At 29.6% G+C, this 13,318-nt stretch overlaps 1 protein-coding gene across 4 annotated transcripts in view; it reads left to right on the top strand.

Annotated features, from left to right (window-relative positions):
* The window catches only part of LOC145252725 (CCR4-NOT transcription complex subunit 6-like), a 268,803-nt gene that overhangs the window by 119,666 nt on the left and 135,819 nt on the right, over window positions 1-13,318 (top strand). For all 4 annotated transcript variants that reach the window (XM_080112579.1, XM_080112578.1, XM_080112577.1 and 1 more), the window contains exon 4: window positions 5,045-5,143. In XM_080112579.1, the coding sequence (XP_079968705.1) occupies window positions 5,045-5,143 (99 nt within the window). The remainder of the gene's footprint in view (window positions 1-5,044; window positions 5,144-13,318) is intronic.

The raw sequence follows: 13,318 nt of genomic DNA, 5'->3' as shown, positions 1-13,318 counted from the left end.
CGGGGATAGCATGCTTTCATTCCATCAACTATGACCGGCTAGAAGTCTTGAGTAAATGTTAATTGTATTCTTAGTCCCCCCCCATGAAGATTTGAACCTTTAACCTCTAGAAGACTGTCACTTAGAATTGATTATAGCTTAACACATTTATCCGTGGCACCATGAGTTTTTATGGATATTCAGTTTTACCTTGTACTTTATCCTCACCTCAAAAATTCAGAAAATAAACTACCATTTTCCAAAACTCTTCTTCCGACAGGAGCAGACAACTCCACATTTTTAGAACCGGATTTATTTTCCTTGGGTGGCGCCTCATGACCTGACCTTTAGCAAAGATGTGAATTTTTAAAGATAGTAATAGTCAATACTTTAGTAGTCTTGCACCCACAAAATTCATTTGTATACCAGTTTAAAAGTTAATTTACCATAACCTTCTTCTGCATGTTTTTATAGCAGGACTTTACATTGCAAGTGAAACTGTCACATTTGCAAGTGATATTATTATTTTTTTTTTTGTTTAAGTGGCAATAATAAAACGCTTATCTTTTAGCAATTGTGTTTTTTCACCGACAATCTTCCACAGCTTATTACTGAGTAAAATGTCTTTTCAACCTTTTACTTTTTTTTTTTTTTTTTTTTTTTTTTTTAAATAAAATGAGCAAAGTCAAATTATTTAAACATTAAAAGGTTTAATGGAACACTATTCTCTTTTTTAACAAAGGCTGTTTAAAAAAAAATATCTTAAGAATTTTGAATGTTTATATCTAAGTTTTAACATAAAATTTGGTACATATTTAACATTACACTTATTTAAAAAAAAAAATAAAAATACAAAAAATCTTCATGATGTATGTACCCGTCACAGATGTCATTTTCCAAAAATCATGTGGGTTTGGCTAGTAACTTTTGTATTTGACTAGTAAACAAAAATATTTAGTTGTCAAAGGTTAACTAAGGATAAATTTGTCCATAGAGCCCTGCATAGACGCACTATTTCATGAAATGTTAAATAAAAGCCAGCATGTAAAATGGATATTAAACTGAATACGATCAGTTGGTGTTAATAGATTTAAAATAGTTTCAACTGAACTCCCATCAAAATAATTGAACTCTCAAATTTAAAGTAAAGCTAGCAGATGTATTTTAAATGTGCCAATAAAATTATTTCTGAATTTTTTGGATGAGGATTGAGTATTTGGATGTTTCAGATTACTGATCTTATCTTGGCTGTTGTTCTCACACATTTTGGTCCTTGTAAATTCTGACTTTATAAATCTGCACATAATTTTCAATGGAACTCTTTACTTAATCCACAGGGATAGCTTGTTTTTATTCTGTAAGCCAGTAGAAGTTTTAAGTTACTCATAATTGTAAATTAAATATTTAAATATATAAAGAATTTAAAGCATAAAAACACTTACCAGAATGACTGGATTATGCATTAACTAACCTGAAAAGGGTTGATATGCCATAAAACAATATGAAAGGAAGTGGACAACTTCTGTCAAAAATGACAAAAAAATGGCAATCTGCACACAAATATTTAGAAGTTAAATAATAATAAAAAAAAAGTTTCAAAGTGGGAAATTGTTTTAATCAAGGAAGATAAAAAAAAAACATTAATCGGTATAGAAAGGAAAAAAAAAAGAAAACCTGAAAGATTTCGTTTTGAATTCATATGGTGAGGGGGTGGTCTGACTTGCTATTTGTTATCTCCCTTCTCCTAAATACTTTAAATATTATTTTATTTTATTTTTTTTTTAGAATGTTTTTTTTAACTCGCATAGCACATTTTTAATTAGTTCAGGTATATTTATAAAATGAATTTAGAACCTTATTTATTTTTTCCAAAAGTGCTCAGTACAAACTAAAGCTTAATAAAAATAAGTTTTGTTTATATAAGTGAATTTTCATAGATATATATATATATATATATATATATATATATATATCATATAAAAGTGGGGTGCGAGTTCATTTCCTGTGGACTCAGAAATGGCTGAACCTATTTTTTAATTTCACAGGAAGGTATTTGATGTGTCTGGGAGTATTCTTATGTAGGTTTTGTCTCAGAATTCGTCTGATAAATAAATTTAAAAAAATAACCGATTAAAGAATGAAGTCTGATTTTGACCAAAATTATTGCTTTTATATATTGTGCATTAGAGAAGTTTTATTACCGGACAAGCAGAAAGGCCAAGCCTATAAAATCAACTGTTTTATTTTATACTAGCTGGGTTACCCGGCGTTGCTCGAGTGTAGTGGGGGGGGGGGGGGGTTAAAGAATAAACGAAGTAATAACCCTGTTTAAACTTTTTTAAAAAATCGGAAAAAACAAAACAAAAACAGCGAACGAATGTAAAACTTATTTTAAAAAATCGGATCAACAAAACCCCAAAAAGGGGTGGGAGGAATGAATCTGTTCAGAAAAACGAAAAAAAAAACACAGCGAAAAAAAAAAAATGGTAAAAATCGAAAAAAATATATCTGATAACTGGGATTGAACCTGCAATCTTAAAATAACGACGCTGTCCAGAAAAAAACAAAACCAAAGAACAGCAAACAGACGTAAAACATTTTTAAAAATCGGATAAAGAAAAAGAAAACACAGCAGAAAAAGATGGTATAAATAACCTTGTTTCAATATTAAAAGTTTAAAAATCGAAAAAAATTTATCTGATAACTCTGATTGAACCTGGAATCTTAAGATAATGACGCTGTCTCTTAATCCATCGTGCTATGGACGCGTGGGCGAATGTAGGTCAGTTTTTATATTTAAACCAATTCAAAGTATGTCTTTTGCGCGTGTTGACGCATGCGTAGAAGCCATCTTGTCATGAAGATACGATTTTTTTCCACCCCTCCCCCTGTAAAAAGCAAGCCGTTGAGGATGAACGAATGAATGTTTTTGGCTAATTTTTCGATATTTGTCAGCCAAAGGTTTGAGCTTGAAAATGATACCTATCTGGTGAAAATCCTTGGCCTCTGTCGAAAGATTTTGCGAGACATACAAACACACACACACACACATTTTGGCTTTCATATGTATAGAAGACAGGGGCATGTTCATAATGAATGCTTTTGTTTAGAGCACAATTTAACCGTGATAATTGACTTTTGCATTTTAAACTTGAAGTGAAGCTATTATTTACAGATAATTTTATAAAATGCAGAATCTATTCTCTACAGTGCAATACAGACTACAATGTATTGGGGATTGTCACTGTGAGAAAGCATGTGAAGCTACTTCCTGGTACATTATAGGGGAGGGTCCCTAACTAGAGCAGGCAATCGATCGATTTGATTAAAAATGGGTGATTTCACTGATTTCAATGACAAAAGTATGGTAGGGTGGAACATTTGTTGATCCTCATTCAATCATGGACAACGTCGGGTTTTTCTGCTAGTGTGTATATATATATATTGTCTCGGCAGTCGTGTGAAAAGCATATCTTATTTTTCTTTTATTAATATTATTGGAATTTTCCCCTGTTCTTTTCTTTGTACATATTTGTGAATTATTACATGGATTTCGGCCTTTTGGATTATTTTGGACCATCTTCTTCCAATTACGGGATTTCCTTGGATTTTACTTGTGCAAATGGAAACTCCGTTAACTTTCTTGGAGTTATATTTTTGGATTTTACCGTTATTGGATTATTTACCTTTCACCAGACTATCCATTCACGTGTAATCACCTTTTTCTTCACCATATTCCCTCTGCTTCACTTTTTGTTATCAAGTAAGATCTTTGACTTGTTGTTTCATCAAATACTTTTGTATACAAAACCCGATCCCACATTTTGCTATCCACTGACGCGTGTTTCGTCATCTACAACTCCTCTGATGAGAAAGAAAGTATTTCTTCGAAACTCCGCGGATTAAGGACTATCCACTTATCAAGTGTTTCCTTTTCAGATTAAATGGTTTTAACTCTTTTTCAAAGTGTTTTTTAACATGTTTTATTAACTGTTTGCTCTTATTTGTATGTGTATATATATATATATATATATATTATATGAACTTTGAGGTATTGAAATGAATTAGATTATAGGTTGGTGAATCTAGTGGTTTCTAGTCTTATAAAATACTGGAAGGAAATATTCATATAAGACAATCCCAACAAAAGAATTGCTCAATATACTAGATATAGCAAATAAAAATTATAGTTTATATGTTGAAATTTCATTTAAAAGAATCAATTTTCAAAATAAAATTGTTTTAATCAAAGAGTACAATGTTTAAATTAATGTCCTTAATTCATGGATTTTCAATGTAAGTACATCTCCCCAGAGGAAAAGTATTTTTTCCTCTGAGGAGATGTACTTACATTGAAAATCCATGGATTAAAGACATTAATTTAAACATTGTACTCCTTGATTCAAACAATAAATTTTATTTTGAAAATTGATGCTTTTAAATAAAATTTCAACATGTAAACTATAATTTTTATATATTATTTTTAAAATATAATTATCCACTGACCCGTGTTTCATCATCTACAACTTCTCAGAGTGGCTGAAATCTGGACCCCATGGACAGAAGTGTAAACCTCTACCATTAGGCTACCTTGCATGAAGCATACACATGGTTTTTATTATAGAGCGGCGGAATAATTCTTCTAATAAATTTTACTACTGAAAGCAGTGGGACTAAATGGAAAAAATACAGCTATAACAAGTTCTATGAATAAATACTTGATTTTTTTTTTTTTTTTTTTTTAACTGAAGTGATTGGATTCTGCATTAAATAATAGAAAGAGCTAATATGTATACAATGTGATGATAATCCTGGGTAAAGTCGGATAACCATGCTAGTAATAAGCACACTAAAAGGTTCTATGTAAAAACTATGTTCTAGAAAGGAAAGGGAAAGAGGATCTTATAGAATGTGCATTGCTGTTGCGGGAGGAAATTGCAGTTGAAAATGGTGCACACTTCAGGAAATTATTGCTATTTTTATTTAATTCCATTTAGTTTTTATAAATTAATTTTATTTTTCCAAATCAATTTTGAAATTATGATATTCAATTTCCTATTTTTAGGATTGCAAGGAAATCCACTCTCACCTGATATTTTAAATCTTTACAATGAACCAAATGGGACCCAAAAACTTCTCAGTTACATGCTTGATCATCTTGCACGTGAGTACCAAGATATATATATATATTTTTTTTTTCTTTTCCTTTTTTTATTACTCTTTTCTAAATCATCTACGATGCATGGTGTGATTTTTTTTTTCTCTCTACATTTCACCTTTCTTTCTTTGAGTCATAGTTTGACTAGAGTGTAAATTTACTTTTCATAATACGAAACTGATTTAAATAAAAAAATTTTTAATTTATTCTAAAAATAATAATAATTGAAAAGTTTTTTTTTTTTTTTTTTTTTTTTTTTTTTTTTTAGATCAGGTATTTCTGTTATTTACATGTTTTTAGACTATTTTTCTTTATGTTCACAATGTTTCTTCTGTTGCACTTTTTGGTCTTCTTTAGGTGCCTTTTGTCATACTTGGTGAATTTCAGAATTTTTTAAATGAGGATTGATAATTTGGATGATTTTAATTATTCAGACTAACATCTGGTATATATAATGATTGTATTATTATGGTTTTCCAGATGTTTATCCAATGAAACTTCAGTATTTATAAAAAGTGTTCAATAATAAGTAGAGCTATATCATAGTGTCAATTTCTTTATTTATACGAACCTTATTGATTCAGTTTGGATTTATTTCAAAATCCAACATCTTCAGGCCAGATGATGTAACAGTTGAAAAAAAGATGGAAAATTTTTGAGATTTGTTTGATGTTTTTGACAAATAAGAAATGCAATAAGCTAATTGACAGTTATTGATAAATTCCTATAAAGAGCTAGATAGATTTCATATTTCAATATGGAATTCTTTTTAAAGAATTTGTACATAATCATGGTCATAGAATCTTTTCAGAATTAGATTTTCGAAGCAATGAAAGTTCATTGCTAGAAGCTAAAAATATATTTGTTGATTGATTATAAAATTTGACTTCAGTTAGAGACTCTAAATGTTGATTTTTCTGCTTGTTATAGAGATGGTGATGGAATTAGTCCTTAGTTAATTTGTCGAATGTGACTATCTACCTCCCCTCCCTTGGGGATTATTTAAAAGGTACAGTCCAAAATTACCAAAAGTTTGCTGATTACAACAAAATGTACCTGAAGAACTCCACAGAATAAACAGACAGAATGTGTAAAATAGCAACAACTAAGATAGAGGAAATAGTCAGAAATATGTGAATAAAATTGGAAGAAAAATGTTTTTTTTTGTTTTTTTTTATTATGCAGTGATCTTCATTTTAGTATTGCTTCTTTCAAATAACTCTTTTTATCTGAATTTTTATGAAATATTTTGCGTTTTAATTATTTTGCCATTTTTGTGAAATGTCCAATGCACATGTAAAAATGTGACTTAGAAAATTTATTAAATAAAACATTTTTTTCTTTTTCACTATTGGTAGTGCACGCTCTCCCTCAAAAATTACAAAAAGATTATGCTTTGTCTGTGTCTGCACTTTTATTCACATAAAATCATAAAATTATATCAGTAATTTAATTTTTCATGCATAAATTACCATTTCTGAGCACCTAAAGTTAAAAAATAAATAAATAGATGTCGACTTGGAGGATTTCTTTCTAAATTCATTTCAGGTGACAGGGGTAGTTTGATTTACTATTTACTTTCTTGCCTCCCTTCAATTGAAATGAGTTTCTTTTGGATGCTAAAATTTTTTTTTTTTTTTTTACTCCTTTTGTGTTATTGAAGAAATACATCTGAAAATATGCAATTATAAACACATTGGTCTTTATTACAGAGTAGAGGATTATTTTTATATAATACACTTGTATGTACATTATCGCCTTTCACACCTACTTTAACAATAAGATCACCAAAGATAAAATGCAAAAAAGTGATTGGTGGTTCTGATGTTGCAGTGTCTCATAATTTCCAATGTTACCCATTTTAAAATAAATTGTTCCAAAATCGAGTTCTATTAGCTTCTTGGAATAAACAATTTTTAAAACCTGTTTAGTCTTTTTATTTGTATGCCATTTTAATATTTGGTTGTTACAATTTTAAATATTTCAAGAAGTGACATCTATTTTATTTAAAGAATACTAGCAGGGTGCCCAGCATTGCCCGGTTGTAAAATACACTTAAATATGATACTTTAATTTATGCAGATTTCAGATTTATCATAGAGCCAATTATCGATTGATTATTATATTGTACTCAATATGAGATTTTTAAGTTTAAAAAAGAAAAAAAAAAACTTTACTGCTATCAGCGAGGATTGAAACCAAAACATTTAGTGCTCTAGCCTTAGTCGTTACTGTTTAAGCTATCATATCAACAGACGTATAAGAAATAATTAAAATGAACTAACATATAAACGTATATTTGCACATGTGTACAAGAGCACTTTGTGTCTATTTACACCTGCTAAGTTTCAATTTCTTTGCAATTTTTACTCTTTTTTTTTTTTTACCTGTTAAAAACTCAAAAGAACTGTCCACAAAAAAGCAATCATTTGACTCTCCTTGCCGCTCTGCAACCTTGCATTTCGGAGGAGGTGCACTTTTAAAAAATCAAAACGGACAGACATATATAGTTAGTTTTATAAATTAGATTTAGCTGACAATGATAATTATTTTTATGTAAGAATTGTCATTCATTTTCATAATATTGTTGATCCTAAAAGACGTTATTTCAGTTAACATGAAAACTATGCAGATAAATGAAGAAAGCAAACATAGAATTTCAATAGGCCTGTGCTAATTTATATGTGTAGGCAATTTAATGTTTATACTTGCGTTATCATCTTTCAGCCCTTTTTAAAAAGATGTGGTCACCAAAGATCCCCACCTCCTCATCAAAGTTTGTACTTTAAATATTACAATACTAACAGGATCCATAGAAATTCCGTGAAATGAGAAATATATTTAATCAACATGTTTTGACGAAACTGATATTTTTCTGGATAGCACAAAAAAAAATTTTTTATTTATTTATTTATTTATTTTTTACAGAAAAATCATTAACACACAGCAAATGAGTTTAACATTTCCATGAAAATAGTATTTATTTTAAATATAGAACTGATCCAAATGAGATGAAGTAATAAATACTAATAAAAATACTCAGAAAGTAATAGTGTACTACATAGTTCAATAATAAAACTAACTACTTTACTATCTTTAATTTACTCCTTCAGTCCAGCACCTCTTGTCAGACTTTTCTTTTAATGGGTTTTTTTCTGACTTTAGATGCATGTGTAAATTACTAGGAGTTCCTTTCTCACACTACACTATTACAATAATGATCATATATTATGATATTCAAAACGAGGCTTCATCAAAGGGAGGTTACTCATATTCCTGTTCAGAGTTGCTAGATTTATCTTTTTATGGCTAAATGTTGCGAATTTGTCCCTTTTATGGAGCAGTTTTGCCTTCAAAAATTGTATTTAGTCTTTTTCAAAGTGTAACGTATGGACTAAGAAAGAAGCAAACAAAATACTATGTAAATCTTTTGGATATATCTCCAGCTATTACAGTTTATCCCCTTACATCCACTCCTGACTTTTAGTCATCTTCAGATAAGCCAATTCTTTTTTAGATATGTCTACTGATATATACTCCCTAGCAGCAATATTCTTTTCAAATGTCAACATAATTCTCCAAGCGTAATTGTTGATCTGGAATGATCACAGCATCAGCTAGAACACCATATGAGAAGTAGACAGTGGATTGGTTAGATTAATCATGTGACATAAAAAAGGATTAAAATTAAAATATAATTTGCGTTAGAATATAAACCAAGTGAATGACGTTGTGTAAGTTTCTTAGAAATAGGAGAGAGGGGTTACTAAGACACAACGTTCTGCCTTATGGAGGCAGTCTAGAGCTGACTCCTAGTTTAGAAATTGGGATCTGTTTAGTTATTAAAAAAAATATATTTTAAAGTTAAAATCATCTTCAAAGAATATATCAGCTATCTGAAAATAAGACTTCTAATAAACGTGCAACATATTTATTTTATCATTTAAATGACTGGTCTCATCTTGGATATTACCTTGGATATTACTCTTGCATTTCAGCCAATGTAACTTCTGGCTTTGTTTAGATGGATCTTGTCGAACTTTGGGATCTGTATGAAATTTCAAATAGAACTTTTATTGAATCCATGGAGTTAGCTTGCTCTCATTATGTCAGCCATGATCATGTTGAAGTCTTCAGTAATTCACATTAGTATCACACATACTGAAGATTGAATTTTCAACACTCAGAAGATAGTCACTTAGAACAGATTGTAGTTTAACACATTTATCCGTTACAACACGGGTTTTTACAGACTATTCTTGTATGAATTTTAGAAGCCTTAATGTGAGAAATAACCTTGCATGGTTAAATAGGGCCTGGCATGTCAAAAGTCTGTAGTGGGCCTAAAATGGTGATGTAACCTGGTAGAATAAGGTTTCCGTAATTGTTGATTGAACTGGAATAATGAGTTCATGATTTGATAAATAGAAATTCAAATAATTCAAGATAAGTTCTTTTGGCTGGGTTAGCTGTATTAAGAGGTATATAAACTGTTAGTTTATATACTCTTGTTAAGAGTAAATTATATTGTTGGGAGTAAACCCCACCATAAAGAATTTAAGAAGATATAAATGAGTTATCTTATGTGTGAGGACAGCAACTGCCTCTAATATAAGAATGGCGGTTAAATCTCTTGCCTTAATTAACCTTCAAACCTTGAAGAGTGGTGTTAAGGGAGTTTAGAAGCATGAAAGGAGGAAGGACTAGTGCGAGTCACATTTCACAGTACAATTTCTGACATTAAACCTATTCTCATTTTAGACATGTAGTGTTTCTAAGATGAGAACAGTAATCCAAATAATCAGTCCTAATTTAAAAATTCTGAAACATTTTGTACTGTATAAAAAGTACATGTGAAAAAATAGTTTGCTCTACCGGGGGATTCTATCATCAAATCTATTATCTAGAAAAATTCTTTCATTTTTTTTTTTTTTTTTTTTTTTTTTTTTTTTTTTTTTCATCATTCATCTAAAGATGATTTTATGAATAACTAGCAAGGTTACCTGATGCTGTCCAGATCAGAAAGGGGTTGGGGGGGATAATATCACATGTAAGTAAGGATAGTATTCTGTGACATTCTTTAATAAATTTGTTTGAACTCTAAATTGATAGTATTTTGTCGCCTTCCTAAAATGTATATAAAAGAAAAGTAATGCCATGTATAAGACAAAGTAATTTGGGTCAATGTGCACTAGTTGTCCAACCTGCAAAGGGTGTTTATTCCGAAAGACGTTCTTAACATGTGGAGGTTGAAGGGTGTTTATTCCGAAAGTCATTAATATGGGGAGGTTGTGGGGTGAGTGTTCTGAAAGGCATTTTCTTATTTTCAACCTCCCCATGTTAAGAACAGTTTTTGGAATAAGCATCTTTTTGTAGGTTGGACAACCAGTGCACATTGACCGTAATTTCAATTAATGAAATAAAAAAATTTTGGTCGCATAGAATTTTCATTATTACAAATTTTCTGTTTGTGGAATTAGGTTTTATTTAATAAAAGTATTACTAAATTGAGTCAATAAAATGAAATTCTGTTGGTTTAGAAAATATGTAATATGTTTAAATGGGTTTTTTTTTTTTTTTTTTTTTTTTTTAATTCAAGCATAATTATTTTAATTTGTATTATTTGGACTACTATTCTCATTGTGAATGTTATTCTAAGAACATTTGGCCAATATAACCTCCGACCTTTTTCAGGTACATCTTGTCGAACTCTGGAAATCTGTACGGAATTTAGAATGCATTTAATCCACAGGGGTAGCTTGTTCTCAATTCATCAGCCATGACTAGGTAGAAGTCTTAAGTAATTGAGAATTGGATTTTAGTATTTGTGCCCATACTGAGGATTGAACTATCAACCTCCCAGATGAGTCACTTAGAACTGATCACTACTTTGCAATTTTAGCCATGGTGCAAAGGAAAAGAGACAATCTACCTCTATGGATTAAATAAAGTGTGCCATTCAAGACAGATTTCTAAGTTCAACAAAATCGCATATGAAGGTCAAAGGTTATATATTAGCCAAAACATTTTGAGAATCTCATCCAAGATAAGAGCAAATGATTCAAATTATCAATCCTCATTTCAAAAGTAAAAAAAAAAAAAATTGACTTTGGTCCCATCAGCTAGAATCGAAACTGAAGCATTTAGTCCTCCAGCCACATTCCCTACTGTTTGAGCAATCAGATTAGGAAGATTTAAAATTCAACCACTTAGAACTATGAATCGATATGTTGGCAAGTTAAAATAAATATTTTGCATTCCAACTAGCCGACATTTCTGTACACATTATTTTTCTATCCAAACAAAGATTTTACTTGTTATAAACCATCCTTAATGTATGATTACTATTTCCTGTCAATTTCAGTCTTATATGACCAGTAGTTTAAGAGTTTTAAATATTTAAATTTAAATATTTTCATATGCAATACATCTGTTTTATTTATACACATTATTAGGCCCTTTAACCTGTTAGAAAAGCAGACAATTTTTTCAATATTGAAATTTCTTTTTGTTTGATTTTTTAGTTTGAAAATATCTTTGGTACTTCCATAGAATTAGAATGTTTGTTTTTTTTTTTTTCCTAAACCAATTCTAACATTTTTGTCTCAATTTTGCAATTTCATTGATTTTTATTTTTCCAGTTTTCAATATGCTAAAAATATGGAAGAAATTAAAAATGAAAGCAAATATTTTAGAATTTTATAAAACTAGTGAAATCTCTAAAAGTTGGATTTAAATTATTAGAAACAGTTTAAATTTTTTTGTTTCAGTTATCTAAAAAAGAAAAAAGGAATTTCAATCTACTGTAGTAGATTGAAATTCCTTTTTTCTTTTTTGATTTTTTTTTAATGATTTTGATGATCCTTTAAAGTGAGCAACCATAAGCGAATTAAATTTTCAGCCTCATTGCTATTAAAAAGAATTATTAACCACTTAAATGACAATATTTATGAGTAAAAATCTGAGTCAAATTCGATCATTTAGTCTCATTACCTTCTACTTCCAAGTTTTTTATTCAAGTGATTCAGTCGACAATTCAAATGTTGCTTTAAAATTTTTTTTTTTTCATTTTATTTATTTATTTATTTTTGCTTAATTTATTTAATTTTCTGCTAGATTAAATTTAATCAGATGATTTGAGTAAATATTATGGTGGAAAAAAAAAAAAAAAAAGCTGAATATTAATAATTTTAAACAAATGAAATGTAGCTTATATGAATTCTGTTACCATCTAACCTCCCATTACTCCAACCCGTTTCTATTTGTGAGTCGTCAGATTAACAAAATGTGATGACATTATGAGCCAGAGTTTCAACATAGCAGAAGATGATAGTTGAGTCATTTCTCCGAGAATTGTGTGAATAGTTCGTTTGATTCAAAGTAAAATTTAGAAATGGTTTCAATATTTCTGATGAAATTTTATATAGAGGTTCAGACTGGGGAAAAGTGTATCCATGTGGTGGTTGGAGGTGATATCTGAAATACTTTAAAAGATTAATTTATACTAGAAACTTTTTTTTTTTTTTATTTTACAAGTTTGAAATAAATCTTATATGCTCAATAGGGTAGGTCGATTATTTTTTTCAATTTGAAAACAGAAGAATAAATGTTCTCACGGGAATGGTTGGGTATTTGTCAATGGTGATTACTAGGGCTATGACAACAGCATATTCTTTTCATTGCTTTGGCTCTAGAGTATATATCCGACACAGTTAATCAAGAGAACCACATCACTATATAAAAGCTCATAACATATTAACGGATACACAAGAGTCAAAACAATGAAAAGAATATGCTGTTGTCCTAGCCCTACCGATTACTAACAGCAAAAACTATATTTCTAATTGGTACCAATTTTTGAGCAATTCATTTTAAAAATCGTTTAATAAGTCCTAGGAAAACAATGACAATTGTTTTTTAATAACCTCAACATTTTGGGAGTATTCTTTTTACAAATTTTAGGCACATATCCAGGACTAATTCTCCATTGACTCACTGGTACTTATACTGTTTATGGAACATTCTGAAATCATAACCTTATTTAAAAAGCCATTCTTAATGTGGGGAGGGGCTTTTTATCTATTCTGTATTTTCATCTAACAATTTGATAAACACAATGTTGTAAAAATTGAAAAATCCAATCTAAAGAAAATAACATGGTCTTTAAACTGCACAGGCACT

This window comes from Euprymna scolopes, chromosome 29, assembly GCF_053919585.1.
Source record: "Euprymna scolopes isolate OS-2025 chromosome 29, ASM5391958v1, whole genome shotgun sequence".
NCBI classification, from domain to species: domain Eukaryota; kingdom Metazoa; phylum Mollusca; class Cephalopoda; order Sepiida; family Sepiolidae; genus Euprymna; species Euprymna scolopes.
This window is presented reverse-complemented; position numbering and strand designations above follow the sequence as displayed.